Source organism: Ranitomeya variabilis, chromosome 4 (assembly GCF_051348905.1).
Source record: "Ranitomeya variabilis isolate aRanVar5 chromosome 4, aRanVar5.hap1, whole genome shotgun sequence".
Classification (NCBI taxonomy): Eukaryota; Metazoa; Chordata; class Amphibia; order Anura; family Dendrobatidae; genus Ranitomeya; species Ranitomeya variabilis.
Genome location: NC_135235.1, coordinates 599,326,552 through 599,342,035, shown reverse-complemented (window position 1 = coordinate 599,342,035; position 15,484 = coordinate 599,326,552). Strand labels below are relative to the sequence as shown.

General features: G+C 42.1%; 1 protein-coding gene across 4 annotated transcripts in view; it reads right to left on the bottom strand.

Annotated features, from left to right (window-relative positions):
* Positions 1-15,484, bottom strand: part of RIPOR3 (RIPOR family member 3) — a 202,593-nt gene that overhangs the window by 73,992 nt on the left and 113,117 nt on the right. For all 4 annotated transcript variants that reach the window (XM_077253226.1, XM_077253227.1, XM_077253228.1 and 1 more), the window contains exons 6-7: positions 9,590-9,643; positions 5,595-5,744 (exon numbers count right to left, since the gene is read on the bottom strand). In XM_077253226.1, coding sequence (XP_077109341.1) covers positions 5,595-5,744; positions 9,590-9,643 — 204 coding nt within the window. The remainder of the gene's footprint in view (positions 1-5,594; positions 5,745-9,589; positions 9,644-15,484) is intronic.

Here is a 15,484-nt window from a genome sequence, read left to right as displayed (position 1 = left end):
CCACAACGTAGGCACATAGCCTCAAACTTGGATTTAGAGTCGCCAAATGCATTCTTCTTAGGAATGTTAGAGCTTCTTGGGCTATGTGTGCGAAGAATATTGAAATCTCTGCCTGCTCTGATTTAGCACAAAACGTAGCACATCGATTGGTCCACAGACGCCTGGCCACTTCTTCTAAACACTGCCCACTTTCCTTGTCACTTTTAAAAAATGCCAAGAGACTCGTATAACAGCTAAAAGTGGGATTCCAGAAATCAGTGATAATCTGTAATGAAATCTGCCAGCAAGTGTTCAATTTCCCTGCAGCGGAACCACAGGGGAATGAAACATTGCACACTGTCCTTTAAATCATTGGGTTGCCTATATAATAAGGGATGGGACAGATCCGCCAAAAAACGAGAGGCTGCTTGGAAACTGAAAATACAGAATCCCATCTATTAACACATAATTACCTATCAGTAACATAGTTTTCTAAACTAGATGATCCCTTTACCTAAGTAGAAGGAGAAAAATAAACTGTAAATCTCCTGTTAAAGAAGGATGCACAGGAGAAAATGCGTGGGACGGATCAGTTTACACATACCTACGGTGATGGTCATGCTACTTGCATAACCGAGAAAAACAAGTTTTGAGCCTCCTTGTACTGTGATTGCAAGTATCCCACTTTTGCAATTTCCGGCTTATTAAAATGTTCCGCCATTCTTGAGGTATTCACACATTTCTTTTGTTTACAGTTTGTTGCCTAGGAGACCGACCACTGATGTCTAGGTTGTAAGCATTGCTCTGAAACTAGCCTGGATTAGGAGGTAGCAGCGCACTCCAGCGATCCTGGACAGCTTCAAAATAGTGTTCTCGAGTGTTAGGCTGCCGTCACACTAGCAGTATTTGGTCAGTATTTTACATCAGTGTTTGTAAGCCAAAACCAGGAGTGGAACAATTAGAGGAAAAGTATAATAGAAACACATGCACCACTTCTGCATTTATCACCCTCTCCTGGTTTTGGCTTACAAATACTGATGTAAAATACTGACTAAATACTGCTAGTGTGACGGCAGCCTTAGGGTATGTGCACAAGTTGCGGATTCTGCTGCGGATTTTTCCGCAGCGGATTTGGAAAATCCGCAGTGCAAAACCACTGCGGTTTTCACTGCGGATTTTCTCGCGGTTTCTTCTGCGGATTCCTCTGCGGTTTTACAACTGCACTTTCCTATTGGTGCAGGTTGAAAACCGCTGCGGAATCCGCACAAAGAATTGACATGCTGTGGAAAATAATCCGCTGCGTTTCCGCGCAAAACTCAAAACTGCTGACAGGCTCACTTTTAATGAAAACGTTAATAATACATCGGATAACCAAGACTTTTCCGATGCACCCAAAAAATACTTCCCAAGTCATCAGTAACATATTGCAAATTATTTCAATTTTGTAGATCCAAGTAAACTTTGAACATGTTATTCTAATATTTAAAAGTTAAAAAAAAAATTCTAGCCCTTTAATAGAAAGCTACAGAGGTCGTGCTTAGTACAGTGAAGTCACAAGGCTTATGCAGAGATGTCACCACATTGGAAATGAAAACGGCCAGACTGCCGATCCTATTAATATCCCAGCTGCTGGGGTCTCTCGGCTCATTTCCACCAAGAATCTGCCAACATATAGAGACAAATAACATCTGTCCTCCCTCACTCTGCACACGTGTATCTGGCATGTCCTGACTGTTTATGGACATTTTCAGCCTGTTGCGCTAATGTAAGGCAGATGCCTGCTGGACTCCTGAGTAGGACATGATATATAAGGGACTCATGAATGTCAGCGGAGCCTCTTTACATACAGATATATTACTGAGTAGTGAAGACATTGTCATCATAATCAGCCCAGGCTCCCTGCAGATACGGCTCTGGAATATATTGAGGCGCCTTTAATTCTAGTTTTGGTTTTTAATGAAACATAACTAAATTATAAGATGGATATTGCGGAAGTAAGGAAATGTAGCGTGGAAACAAAAAAAAACACAAAGACAAGCACTTCTGCAATTTACTGTTTATTAAAATTTGCAGCGGCTTTTAAAATATTAATACTTTTCTTTTGTTTACAGCTCGTTGACTAGGAGACCGACCACCGCTGATAACTAGCTTGTGCGCACAGCGCTGAAACTGGCCAGGATTAAGAGGTAACGGCGTGTTCCAGCGATCCTGGCCTGCTTCAAAAAAGGACAGAAAGAGAAAACAACAGAAAAGAGCTTGTAAGCAACGATCATGTTCTGCTGTCTAGCAGCAAAGGTCGGTCTCTAAGGTAACGAGTTGTAAACAAAGGGAAAGAAAAATGTTAATATGTCAAAAACAGCTGAAAATTGTAATAAACAGTAAATCTGACAATACCCATTTATGAAGATGAATACAAGCAGGCCCCAAATAAGGGGCCTACCAAATATATATGTAACCAAGTTTATTAGCCATAGGCCGGAGTCACACTAGACCGTAATACGGACGAATACTATGAGATAAAAAAATCACATCGCACTCGGGCCAATGTTACTCTATGGGGCAGCTCTCATCATCCATTGTTTTCTCGGCCGTATTATACGTGCGAGATATCGCAGCATGCTGCGATTGTCACCGTATATCGTCCGAGAATCGCCAATGAAAGTCTATGGGTGCGAGAAAAACTCGCACACCACACAGACCGTCAGTGTGACTTGCGTCCTTTAGATAAGCCGGCAATTCAGTGTGGTGTACAGTAAAATCACACTGACAGGTTAGAATAGAATAAATAAGATAAAAGTCTACACATAGAATAGGTATATAGATATATATACACAGTACAGACCAAAAGTTTGGACACACATTCTCATTTAAAGATTTAAAATCTGAGAAGATTTAAAATCTGTATTTTCATGACTATGAAAATTGTACATTCACACTGAAGGCATCAAAACTATGAATTAACACATGTGGAATTATATACTTAACAAAAAAGTGTGAAACAACTGAAATTATGTCTTATATTCTAGGTTCTTCAAAGTAGCCATCTTTTGCTTTGATGACTGCTTTGCACACTCTTGGCATTCTCTTGATGAGCTTCAAGAGGTAGTCTTCCCACTCCCCTGTAGCAGTGGGAAATGGGCTGATAAGGGGTTAATGTCACCTTGCTATTGTAATAATGGAAAGCTGTCAATAAGTTAAGAATAAAGTATTTTATTGAAAGAAACACACAGGTTTTTAATATCTTTATTGTATACTCAATCTAAGGCCGGTTTCACACGTCAGTGGCTCCGGTACGTGAGGTGACAGTTTCCTCACGTACCGGAGCCACTGACACACGTAGACCCATTAAAATCAATGCATCTGTGCAGATGTCATTGATTTTTTGCGGACCATGTCTCCGTGTGCCAAACACGGAGACATGTCAGTGTTCGTGGGAGCGCACGTATTACACGGACCCATTAAAGTCAATGGACCTTCTCCGTGTGCAGTCCAGGCGTGCAGGAGACAGCGCTACAGTAAGCGCTGTCCCCCCCACATGGTGCTGAAGCCGCGATTCATATCTTCTGTGCAGCAGCGTTTGCTGCATAGAAGATATGAATAATAGCATTTAAAAGAAAGATCTATCTGTCCGCCGCCCTCCCACCCCCTGTGCGCCCCCCCCCCCGCTGTTCTGAAAATACTCACGCGCTTCCCTCGTTGGCTGTCGATGCTTCCTGTGCTGGCCGACCCTTCTACTGTATGCGGTCACGTGGGGACGCCGATTAGAGTCATGAATATGTGGCTCCACCTCCCATAGGGGTGGAGCCGCCTATTCATGACTGTAAATGAGCGGCCCCACGTGACCGCATACAGTAGAAGGAGCGGCCAGGAAAGGACACTGCGAGGGAGGCGGGTGAGTATTTTCAGAACAGCGGGGGGGCCTACGTGAGCTCACGGGCACACGGACACGGATAACTCCGGTACCGATTTTTTCCAGTACCGGAATTATCTGGACGTGTGGGACAGCCCTAAAGCGAAGCCCTCGTTCTTCTGTAAAAAAAAACAAAAAAAACAACAATATGCCATACCTGTCCACCGTACAGCCAAGTCCCACGCTGCAAATACTTTACAACCGGGAGTGCTGCTAATGCGGCCGCTCCCGGCTGTAAACGACTGGGGAATTAATGAAATGCAGGAAATGGAGCTTCGGTGACTAGCGATGCCCTCACCGAAGCTCCGCCCCCTGGCGGCATGAACTCATATGAACTGTATGAACTACAGTTTCTGAATATTTTCCCACGCTACAGTTCATTTGAGTTCATGCCACCAGGGGGGCAGAGCTTCAGTAACGGCACCGCTAGTCACCAAAGCTCCATTCCCTGCATTTCATTCATTCCCCAGTCGTTTACAGCCATGACTGGCCGCATTAGCAGCGCTCCCAGTTGTAAATGTAAATGCCCCAGATATGGATTACTGCGCAGGACTGGACTGTACGGTGGACAGGTATGGCATATTGTTGTTTTTTTATTTTGTTTTTTTTACAGAAGAACGAGGGCTTTGCTTTGGATTGAGCATACAATAATGATATTAAAAACCTGTGTGTTTCTTTCTTTCAATAAAATACTTTATTCTTAATGTGCGTGTGTATTTTTAAAACTTTCCTGCTATTGGGGGGCAATAACGATGGTCCCTCTCTAGGCTATTAATATCTGCCCTCAGTCACTGGCTTTCCCTCTCTGGCGGAGAAAATTGTGCGGGAGCCCACGCCAGTTTTTTCCTTGAATTAACCCTTTAATTTAACACCTACAGCTCCCAAATTTTACACACACTTCTAACATTATTAGGGAGGAATAAGTAAAAATCTAACGGATATGAAATGGTTTACTGTATATAAACCATGGCTCATATCCTGTTGGGTTCGGTAATGATTTAGCAAAAGCCGACAATTGAATTACCAGCTTTTACGCTATCTAGCTATGTATTATATATAAATATATATATATATATATATATATATATATATTTATATATATATATATATATATATATATATATATATATATATGTGTCTCACTGATATATATATATATATATATATACACTGTATATATACTATATATATGTTTTCAAGAATATTTGAGCCCATGGATCCATTATATGTCCATTTTGCAAGCCGACGAGAAAATTTCGCCATACCGGTGAAACACAGATATTTTTTGGAGAAACAAAATCGCATCCTCGCACTGCACACGGATCACTGTTCATGAAACATTTGTGCATTTCTCGTCTGTGTAAAACTGACCTTTTTTTATATGTTGTGTGTGACTCCAGCCTTAAAGGGGTCCTCTGGCCTTAGGCTACATGTCTGCAGTCACTTTATATGACTGCAGGCTTGTGGATCCTCACATCTGTAAGGATTCGCCAGGGCCGGGAGAGTGCAGGTGCATGACCGCAAGTATGTGATTTGCATACATACAGTCAAGTGCTGACTAGACGTGCGCAGGTGGACACGTCTAGTCAGAATGTGGCTGGAGGTATGCAAATTGCATACTTGCGGTAACATGACCACGCAGTACAGAGTATTTCAGGATATAAACGCTTTCTGAATGGTGTCACAACATTCAAACATATCCCACCTCAGTGCACTCCTGGAAGTTCTTGCTCAGCTCTATGAGACTTTCCCTGGACGCCTTTGTCGATGGAGACAAGGAAAATGCATGTTTCATGTTGCATGTCCCAACACGTAGCCGCCATTGTATGCAGTAGGTTTCATACAGCTCTTCAATCTGGGGAAGGTGAACTCATTATATTAGTCTGGATGCTCGTTACTTCATACATAGAATACATGTTTTTGTTTTTTTTTCTAGCTTCTGTGAAGTATGCACGACAGAAGAAGAGCCTTAAACTGCTAGGTACGCTCGTAAAGTGTAAACATGCTGTGGATCACCCGACAACTGAGCAAAACACTTGTTCATCGGGTAAAATTATTTTTTTTATGCTGCAAAATAGATCATCATTCTCGGCAGTGCACCTTGCTGTGTAAACGGGACATGTGCTGTTGACAATGGAAGCTTATGTGCATTGAACGATTAATTAGGCTATGTTCACATGTTGCATTTTTGCTGCATTTTTTAAGCTGCGTTTTACATCACCAGAAAAACTATGAGATTTCAGAAATCTCATGCACACACACCATTTTTTTTCCTCACTGAATTGGGAAACTGCTGCGTTTTTGAAAACTGCAGCATGTCATTTCTTTCAGCGTTTTTGCAGCGTTTTTTTTCACCCATACAAAGAAATGAGTAAGTTAAAAAACGCAGCAAAAACCGCAGGTATTAGGTTTTGCTACATTTTTAGTGAATAAAGCATGTTCAGCAGTATGTGAAACCCATTTATCCTTGTGATTTTTTTCAAGTTTAAACTATAATGTATTGATGTCCTCACATAACAAAGGCAATTAGGATTGGTACAGTTTAATAAAATTTGTGATAAGTGTAAAGTAAACGTTGGCCGACCAAGGTGTGAAATTGAATAATACTTGACTAAGGTGTGAAAGTAAAGTGTCCTACAAAACTCAATGCTCTGCCAATGTCTTAGGTAAACTATTCCTGACCAATTACTCTCTCCTCTCTGTTACATTTATAATTGTGTATGTACTTTTTTGCTCAGAATAGTCACTATTTTTTCAGACATAAAAAATCTTTTTCTACTAAATAATTTAATCAAATTACCCTTTGTTCCAAAATGGTTTTCTGGTTTCACATATGTATTGTGCTGGTGATCTAACACCTTGCATTCTTCATGGTTGTATGGTGGAAGCAATGCTGAACTTTGGGATCCTGAAAAAAGCGGCAAAAAAAAAGCGGCAAAGAAAAACACAGCAAAACACAGCTTCTTTACTGCCAAGAGAGCAGGTTTTGCATGCAGAAAAAAAAACGCAACGTGTGAACACAGCCTTTTAGATTATCCAGGGGAATCGTCTGGCAATTAAACAACCACCAATTGGTTAAATGCTATAAATCGGTTAGTGGAAATGAGGTACATGATGCCTTTTATTTTTACTGGAGGTTTCCAGACAATTTTTTAAGAGTTTTTGTACCATCTTTGGAAGAGTTTATTTGCAGCCTTTTGGTTTGACAGTGCCTAGCATGGAGTGAATTCCTTTAGAGGCCGCTTGAAAGAAGTGATGTCACTTTCCTTTTTTCCCCAGGAGCTTTCAGAAAAAAAAGGCTAAAAAAACTTCTCATATCAGCAACAAAGTGGATATTTGCCATAGAGCTAAATTAGAAAAGTTTTCCAAGAGTTTTTGAAGACGGTTTTGAAGAGGATTTGCTTAAAAACTTTCGGGAAAAAAGCTGTGTGTGTACATACCCTTACCAGTAAAATGACAATAACATTAACTATATGAGTGATTTTATTTCGGGCAGTATCTCAGGTCACCAAATGAGGACTGCTCTGGGTGAGAGTGTGCTACACCAATGCACAATACAGGAGCTTCCATGACAGGGGAAGCCCTTCTCTTACAGCATAACATCCTATTACTTGTGGCTAGCTATTAAGCTGCGTTCATCAAAAAACCATCTTAAGATAAAAAGCAAAAATGGAAAAAAAACATAATAACATCATGAAGCTGATTTGTAGCAGGCACCGAGTAAACATGGACTCCCATGTCTGGTTCTCATCAGTACACCTAGAGATGACAAGCTCTGTGTCGGCTCCATAGGTGGAGAAAGGACAATCCTCATTGCGTAACATGATCGACTGTAGCACCGCGGCCGGCACAGTCCTGGAACGCATCATCCAGAACAATGCATTTTATAAAGTTCACGTTTGGGGTTCCGGAATCTGGCAGCGCAGAGAATATAATCTATACTGGCGACCTCCAAATTATAGGGTAAGGCAGAGATATTTCCTGCAAAATGTAGCACATTCCGCTCAGGCCATCGGAAGACAAGGACTTTCCTAAATTACAGTTTATTGGAGAGGAAAACCAGCAGATAGGACGGAGACAAATGACTGAGATAAAAGGGCTGCTCTCCATCAAGGTCACAGCGCCAGAGTTTCCGAAGAAGAATTGGAAATGACTGTAATTCAGAAGCCTGCTCTAATCCCCATAGGCCGCGGTGTGCAAGAGGAAAAACTGCAAACATTTTACAACTATTAGGGCTTGTTCACACATTGTGCTTTTGGCGTGTTTTTTTTTTCATGAGTTTTTGCAGTATTTTTGAGTGCATTTGTTATTACATGGGCCTTTATCGCTTTTTTGATACTGTTTTTTGTCTCTTGTTGGTGTCTCATGTTTTAAATAACGCTTCTTTGTTTTTTATACTTCTTGGTTTTTGGATTTGACAAAACTTTATTGATACAGTCATATGCGGATTACATGTATTTTTTATGCCTTTCCTCTGCAAAACACAACATGTGAACGAGCCCTTACTATCACTCTTGCAGTGGGAAAAAAATATGTAAAAATATTGATGCGTCTAATAAATTGCTATCTCTTGTCTTTCGGCCTCATTTAGATGTCCATCTTTGAAGTACATGTTCTACCTGTGTTTTTCTTGAATAGATCATGTATCTATAAGGGCTTGTTTCCACTTGCGAGAAATGCGTCCGTGTCTCACATGTGAAAACCAAGCTGTGGCGCCGGCACTCCAGAGCGGAGCGTGCGGCCGCATAGCAACACATGGAGCTGCACGCTACGCTCCAAAGTGGCGGCGCCAGAGCTTGGTTTTCACATGCGAGACACGGACGTATTTCTTGCAAGTGGAAACAAGCCCTAACAGTCTATGGACATGTTCACATGACAGTTTTATTGTCGATCAATAACAAAAAAAGACATGTGTGATTTTGATCTAATATCACCTCTTCAATCAATGGGTTCTTGATAAAAATGGACAGCACACCGGTGCCATCTGTGTGTCATTTATGCAGTCTCAATGGGTAGGAGACGGCTTGGAATTTTTTTTTTATATATGTGAAAAAATGGATGTCACACTGATGGCAAAAAACGAACACACAGACCAAAAGAGGATGAAAATAGGATTTAGGACACTGATGAAAAATGTCTGTTCCTCCACTTTTCTGGAGTAATTAGCTCCTTGTTAGTGTCTTTATAGTATTTGCGCCTTATGCTCTATCAGTTTTGCGCCCCTTTTTTAACTTGTCTTTCTTTTTTAAGTCTTTTTTTATTTTTCTATTTTTGGTGCTGAACAGTCACAAAAATTGGATGAAGACAAAAAAAAAGCGGTTTTGATTTTGCACTGAATTTATGGACCAAGTGAGCCATTTTGAAAATTATCCTGCAAAAATCATCAGCAAATACCACAAGGCAAAAAAAAGGAAGAGTGACTTCAATAAATCGCAAATGATGTATCGGGCCCTTGTAGTTTAGAGTTTTACCAGCTTGCAGTCTGCAGCTTATGAACAGAACTGAGTAAGAACTGCAAAAATAGAAGAAAATGTGGCAGGAATCTATGTGTCATAGGACGTGTATTTGAAGAATGTGTGCAGCGGCGGCGGCGATGACATGTGTCCCCCAGATGTGGAAAAATCATGACGCCAGATCATGCGCCATGAGGCTGTGCCCCGTCACCTAAAAATATGTACCGTACATAATAAAAACACTTACCTTACTAATGTGAAACTCCAACTTCCTAATGTGTCTTTCAATTAACCGAATTTCCTTAAAAAGTGAAGAATGGAAGATTACCTCAGTCAATTTATACATGAATTTGCAGACACAATTGGATTAGACAAGTCCTAGCAGATGTGATAGAGATTTAGAAGTTCAGATTATTGCATGGACATAGTAGAGCATAAAAACCCACCATGATAAAGGCTCCCAAAATTAAAAGGTGATCCTGCCGAAGGTTTCTAATTGTAACTTGGGACTCATTCACAATTCCAATTTGTCCATGTACGAGAAAAAGAAAATGGAAAATTTGGACATGTGAATGAGCCGTTACTATAATCATTCAATAATTCAAGATTTGCTGTAATGTGAAAAAATTGCTATGCCCCAGATTCTATATTAGGGCTCTATCACACGTCCTGATATTTCTGGTACTGGAAAAGCCAGTACCAGAGATGTCCATGTCTATGTGTGTTTAATACGTGTGGCAACTGTGTGACGCCTGTGTACCGCATCACTGTGACATGTACCGGCGCCTGGGAATTAGCGGTACTGTTAACGCTGTTCCCCGGCGCTGGGTGCTGAAGACAGCTCTCGTCATTCTCCCCTGCTCGTGCTGCAATAAGGGCTAGCCAGGGACAATGTTGAGAGTTGTATTCAGCTGATAAGAGCAGGCGGCGGCTATAAATAAATGCATTAAAAAAAATTATGTGGGGTTCCCCTAAATTTTTGATAACCAGCCAGGCAAAACTGACAGCTGCGGGCTGCAACCCTCAGCTGTCAGCTTCAGCTTGGCTGGTTATCAAGAATAAAGGGGTCCCCATACCGTATTTTTTTAATTATTTAAAAATACAGAGGGACCCCATGTCATCTTATTTATGTATTCATAGGAGTATTCATCAGCTGCTGCCTGTGCTATCAGCCACCGCCTGCTCTCGCTATTATCAACTGAATGCAACTCTCAACATTCTCCCTTCCTAGCGCTGATTGCAGCACAAGCAGGGGAGAATGATGCGAGCTGTCTTCAGCACCCGGTGCCAGGGAACAGCACTAACAGTACTGCTGATTCCCAGGCATCGGTACTTGTCACACTGATGACACAGGTATGTCATCCATGTGTCAGTGTGCACGTGTGTGGGATGTTTTACGGTCCGTGCTGCTATTAAAAAACGGACATGTCAACGTGTTTTGCCCACGGACACATGGTCCGTGGAGACAAACTGGCATGTGCACAGACCCATTCACTTGTGTGTAAGTGTCTCTGGTACATGTGAAAACTGTCACCACTTGTAACGGAAAGACTGACATGTGAAACAGCACTTAATGGAATTGTCCTGTAATAAGGCAACCTATCACCAATTTACCATATAAAGTAAAATATGAAGCTGAAGGGATACAAAAAAAAGGAATTTTGAGTTTTATTGGATTTAGTTTCAACAGCATTTATTGTGGGGTAAAAATGACTTGGAAACATGGTTCTCCAGGTCAGTACAATTACAAGAACAATCAGAGGGAAAGGTAGGTGAAACCTCGCATGCATATGGTCCAGATATGTTTAGGTTTTAAATGTTTTATATAAAATTTTTTATATAAACTAACTTTACTTTTGAATAAAAAGGGGGTTAATTCAAATTCTTTTATTATCATTTATTTTATAAATACATTTTTTATTACATTAGACTTATTATTTAGTCTCCGCAGGGAATTTGTATCCGCAATTGTTTGATCACTTGTATTATATACTGTAATATGGCATAATATCTTAAAAATAACAATCTCCTATGAAGCCCAGTCTTTGGCCTCCTGAGCCTGTTCCATACACTTGTATCCAACCTATGATAAAAACACAGGTCATTAAAGGGGAGATATTCTCCACAATGTTGTAATATAAACAACATGTATTTCTACTTAATATGGTATGAACAACAATAACACTAAATCAAGAATAGGAGAGAAAAAGCCCAAGTTCCTACAATGTGATTTTGCTGAGGTTTTAACGCTGCATATTTTTTTTAAACATGCTAGTAAACCTATTTTACTTAATGGATGCAGAAATGCTGCAGAAAATCTGCAATATCAAAAATTCACCAAATGCTCATCGTGGAAACATAGCCTAATGGTTTTATTGGGCATTCCCAGGGGTGGGATTCAGCCGGTACGACCCGGTACGGGGCAGCCGTTTACTAAAATTTCTATCTGTCAGCGTTCCGGTAATCAGGGCCGCGGGAGGATGCGGGGGGGCGGCGCCTGAGCAAGGTGTGTTTTTTTTGTTGTTTTAATAATGCGGGGTAGCGCGGCGCCAGGCGCGGGGTGGCAAAGGGGCATGTGCCCCCCGGGCCGGTCACTTAGCAGCGATTCGGGCTGCTGGTGGCCGGCGCTGTTCTCTATGTCCGGCCAGCTGCATCATCACACTCACAGTGGAGCTGACACGCCCCCTCCTGCTCCCTGTGTGCGGCCTCCTGAAGAGGGAACATGGCTGCATCTACCTGCAGGAGAGGATCTGGTGGATGACTCAGACTGACATCAGGGGGAGCTTCAGCTCTGTGTGCGGTGAGGAGATGGACGCTGCTGCTCACCTCCCGATAAGTCCAGGGCCGTGTGTGTCCCTGTATTGTATTAGCGGGCGCTCTGCTGATGCTCACAGATTTATTGCAGGAGTCTGAACTTTCAGGGTCACCCTGTCAGTGCCAGGTCATCGGCTCCAGGAAAGTTCAGTCTCCTGCAATAAATCTCCCTATACTGATAGTGAGCAGAGACTGTCTGCAGAATCCAGCACTGGAGTGATCACGCCTGAACCTGGTGACTGGACATCACATGCTGTATACATGGCCCTGTATATATACAGTGCATGTATGGCCAGGGCCAGGTGCAGGATGGATCCATCCAGTGTATATAATGTTGTGTATCTGTGCCCATAGTATACAACCATCAAGAGCCTGGAGCACTCTGAGCTACAAAATGGGTCGCCCGCCCCTCAAATCCTCTGCACAGGCCTTTGTGCGCACTCTCTCGGTGCCCACGCTGACCAAGGCCATGGCAGCCCTCATTCATGCTTGCGTATGTAGTTGCGGCCTTTGTCAGTGAGGGAAAACAGGAAAGCACACGCACCTGGACCTGTGCAGAAGATTGAAAAGGCCGCCACTGCGTGCACAGACGCCCGAGCCTCACTGTGTCTAACGCTAGCCAGGACCAGTGTAAGAGAACAGCGCTCTCCTCACCAATCCCCGGCCGGCATCCGATCCATTATATAGGTGATACTGCAGCTGATGTGTATATACGTTATATAAGTGATACTGCTGTATATATATACTGGAACTATACACTGCAATCATAGTATCACCTATATATTGTATATGCAGCATTTGCAGTTTGACCTGTCTAATGTATATTGACTGTTGTATATACAGTATATAAGTGATACTGCCATTATATACCGCAGTAGCAGTATCACCTATATAATGTATGTACAGCAGTCTATATACATTATATAGGCGAAACTGCGACTACGGTATGTACGTTATATAGGTTATACCACTGTAATATACTGCGACCGCTGTGTATAGCCCATATAGGCCAGCCGCAGTGTGTGTGTGTGTGTGTGTATGCATATATATACACACACACACACTCTCTGTAGCTGCCCTATATGGGCTATACACAGCGGTCGCAGTATATTAGTGGTATAACCTATATAACGTACATACCATAGTCGCAGTTTCACCTATGTAATGTGTGTGTGAGTGTATGAGTGTGTGTCTATGTGTGTGTGTGTATATTATACCCATACATACACAGACACACACCACTCTGATTAATCGTGAAAAAAGTGCGGACTCTTTATTGGCCCAAATGGCAATGTTTCGGATCAATAACAGAGCATTTCTCTGATATGGAACTGAAATGTTGCCACATGGGCCAATAAAGCGTCCACTGCTTTAAGGGATTGTCTCCCACTAGGACAACCTGTTAAACTAAAGCCTATACTCACCTCCTTTGCCAGCGCCGTTCCCACAGTGGCTGTGATGTGTTGTGATGCCCGGCGCCAATCAGCGCTGGTGTCACTGTCTCTGCCTTCAGACAAACTGAACATGAAGAGGAAGTCCAGGATGAGCTGCTTGATCCTGGACACTGGCACGGGAGGCAAGTGTAGGCTTTATAATTTTATCAGGGCCAAACATTTAGGGGTTGTCCTAGTAGCGGACAACCCCTTAAAGATTTGGTGCTGCTCAGTTATGATATATATACAGTGGGGCAAAAAAGTATTTAGTCATTCAGCAATAGTGCAAGTTCCACCACTTAAAAAGATGAGAGGCGTCTGTAATTTACATCATAGGTAGACCTCAACTATGGGAGACAAACTGAGAAAACAAAATCCAGAAAATCACATTGTCTGTTTTTTTATCATTTTATTTGTATATTATGGTGGAAAATAAGTATTTGGTCAGAAACAAAATTTCATCTCAATACTTTGACCTCTGTCATTGCCAACAAAGGATATATTACAAACGTTTTCTGTAAGTCTTCACAAGGTTGCCACACACTGTTGTTGGTATGTTGGCCCATTCCTCCATGCAGATCTCCTCTAGAGCAGTGATGTTTTTGGCTTTTCGCTTGGCAACACGGACTTTCAACTCCCTCCAAAGGTTTTCTATAGGGTTGAGATCTGGAGACTGGCTAGGCCACTCCAGGACCTTGAAATGCTTCTTACGAAGCCACTCCTTCGTTGCCCTGGCGGTGTGCTTTGGATCATTGTCATGTTGAAAGACCCAGCCACGTTTCATCTTCAATGCCCTTGCTGATGGAAGGAGGTTTGCACTCACAATCTCACGATACATGGCCCCATTCATTCTTTCATGTACCCGGATCAGTCGTCCTGGCCCCTTTGCAGAGAAACAGCCCCAAAGCATGATGTTTCCACCACCATGCTTTACAGTAGGTATGGTGTTTGATGGATGCAACTCAGTATTCTTTTTCCTCCAAACACGACAAGTTGTGTTTCTACCAAACAGTTCCAGTTTGGTTTCATCAGACCATAGGACATTCTCCCAAAACTCCTCTGGATCATCCAAATGCTCTCTAGCAAACTTCAGACGGGCCCGGACATGTACTGGCTTAAGCAGTGGGACACGTCTGGCACTGTAGGATCTGAGTCCATGGTGGCGTAGTGTGTTACTTATGGTAGGCCTTGTTACATTGGTCCCAGCTCTCTGCAGTTCATTCACTAGGTCCCCCCGCGTGGTTCTGGGATTTTTGCTCACCGTTCTTGTGATCATTCTGACCCCACGGGGTGGGATTTTGCGTGGAGCCCCAGATCGAGGGAGATTATCAGTGGTCTTGAATGTCTTCCATTTTTTAATTATTGCTCCCACTGTTGATTTCTTCACTCCAAGCTGGTTGGCTATTGCAGATTCAGTCTTCCCAGCCTGGTGCAGGGCTACAATTTTGTTTCTGGTGTCCTTTGACAGCTCTTTGGTCTTCACCATAGTGGAGTTTGGAGTCAGACTGTTTGAGGGTGTGCACAGGTGTCTTTTTATACTGATAACAAGTTTAAACAGGTGCCATTACTACAGGTAATGAGTGGAGGAAAGAGGAGACTCTTAAAGAAGAAGTTACAGGTCTGTGAGAGCCAGAAATCTTGATTGTTTGTTTCTGACCAAATACTTATTTTCCACCATAATATACAAATAAAATGATAAAAAAACAGACAATGTGATTTTCTGGATTTTTTTTTCTCAGTTTGTCTCCCATAGTTGAGGTCTAACTATGATGTAAATTACAGACGCCTCTCATATTTTTAAGTGGTGGAACTTGCACTATTGCTGACTGACTAAATACTTTTTTGCCCCACTGTATATATATTGCCTGCGTGGTGTAAATCTGTAAATCTAAGTA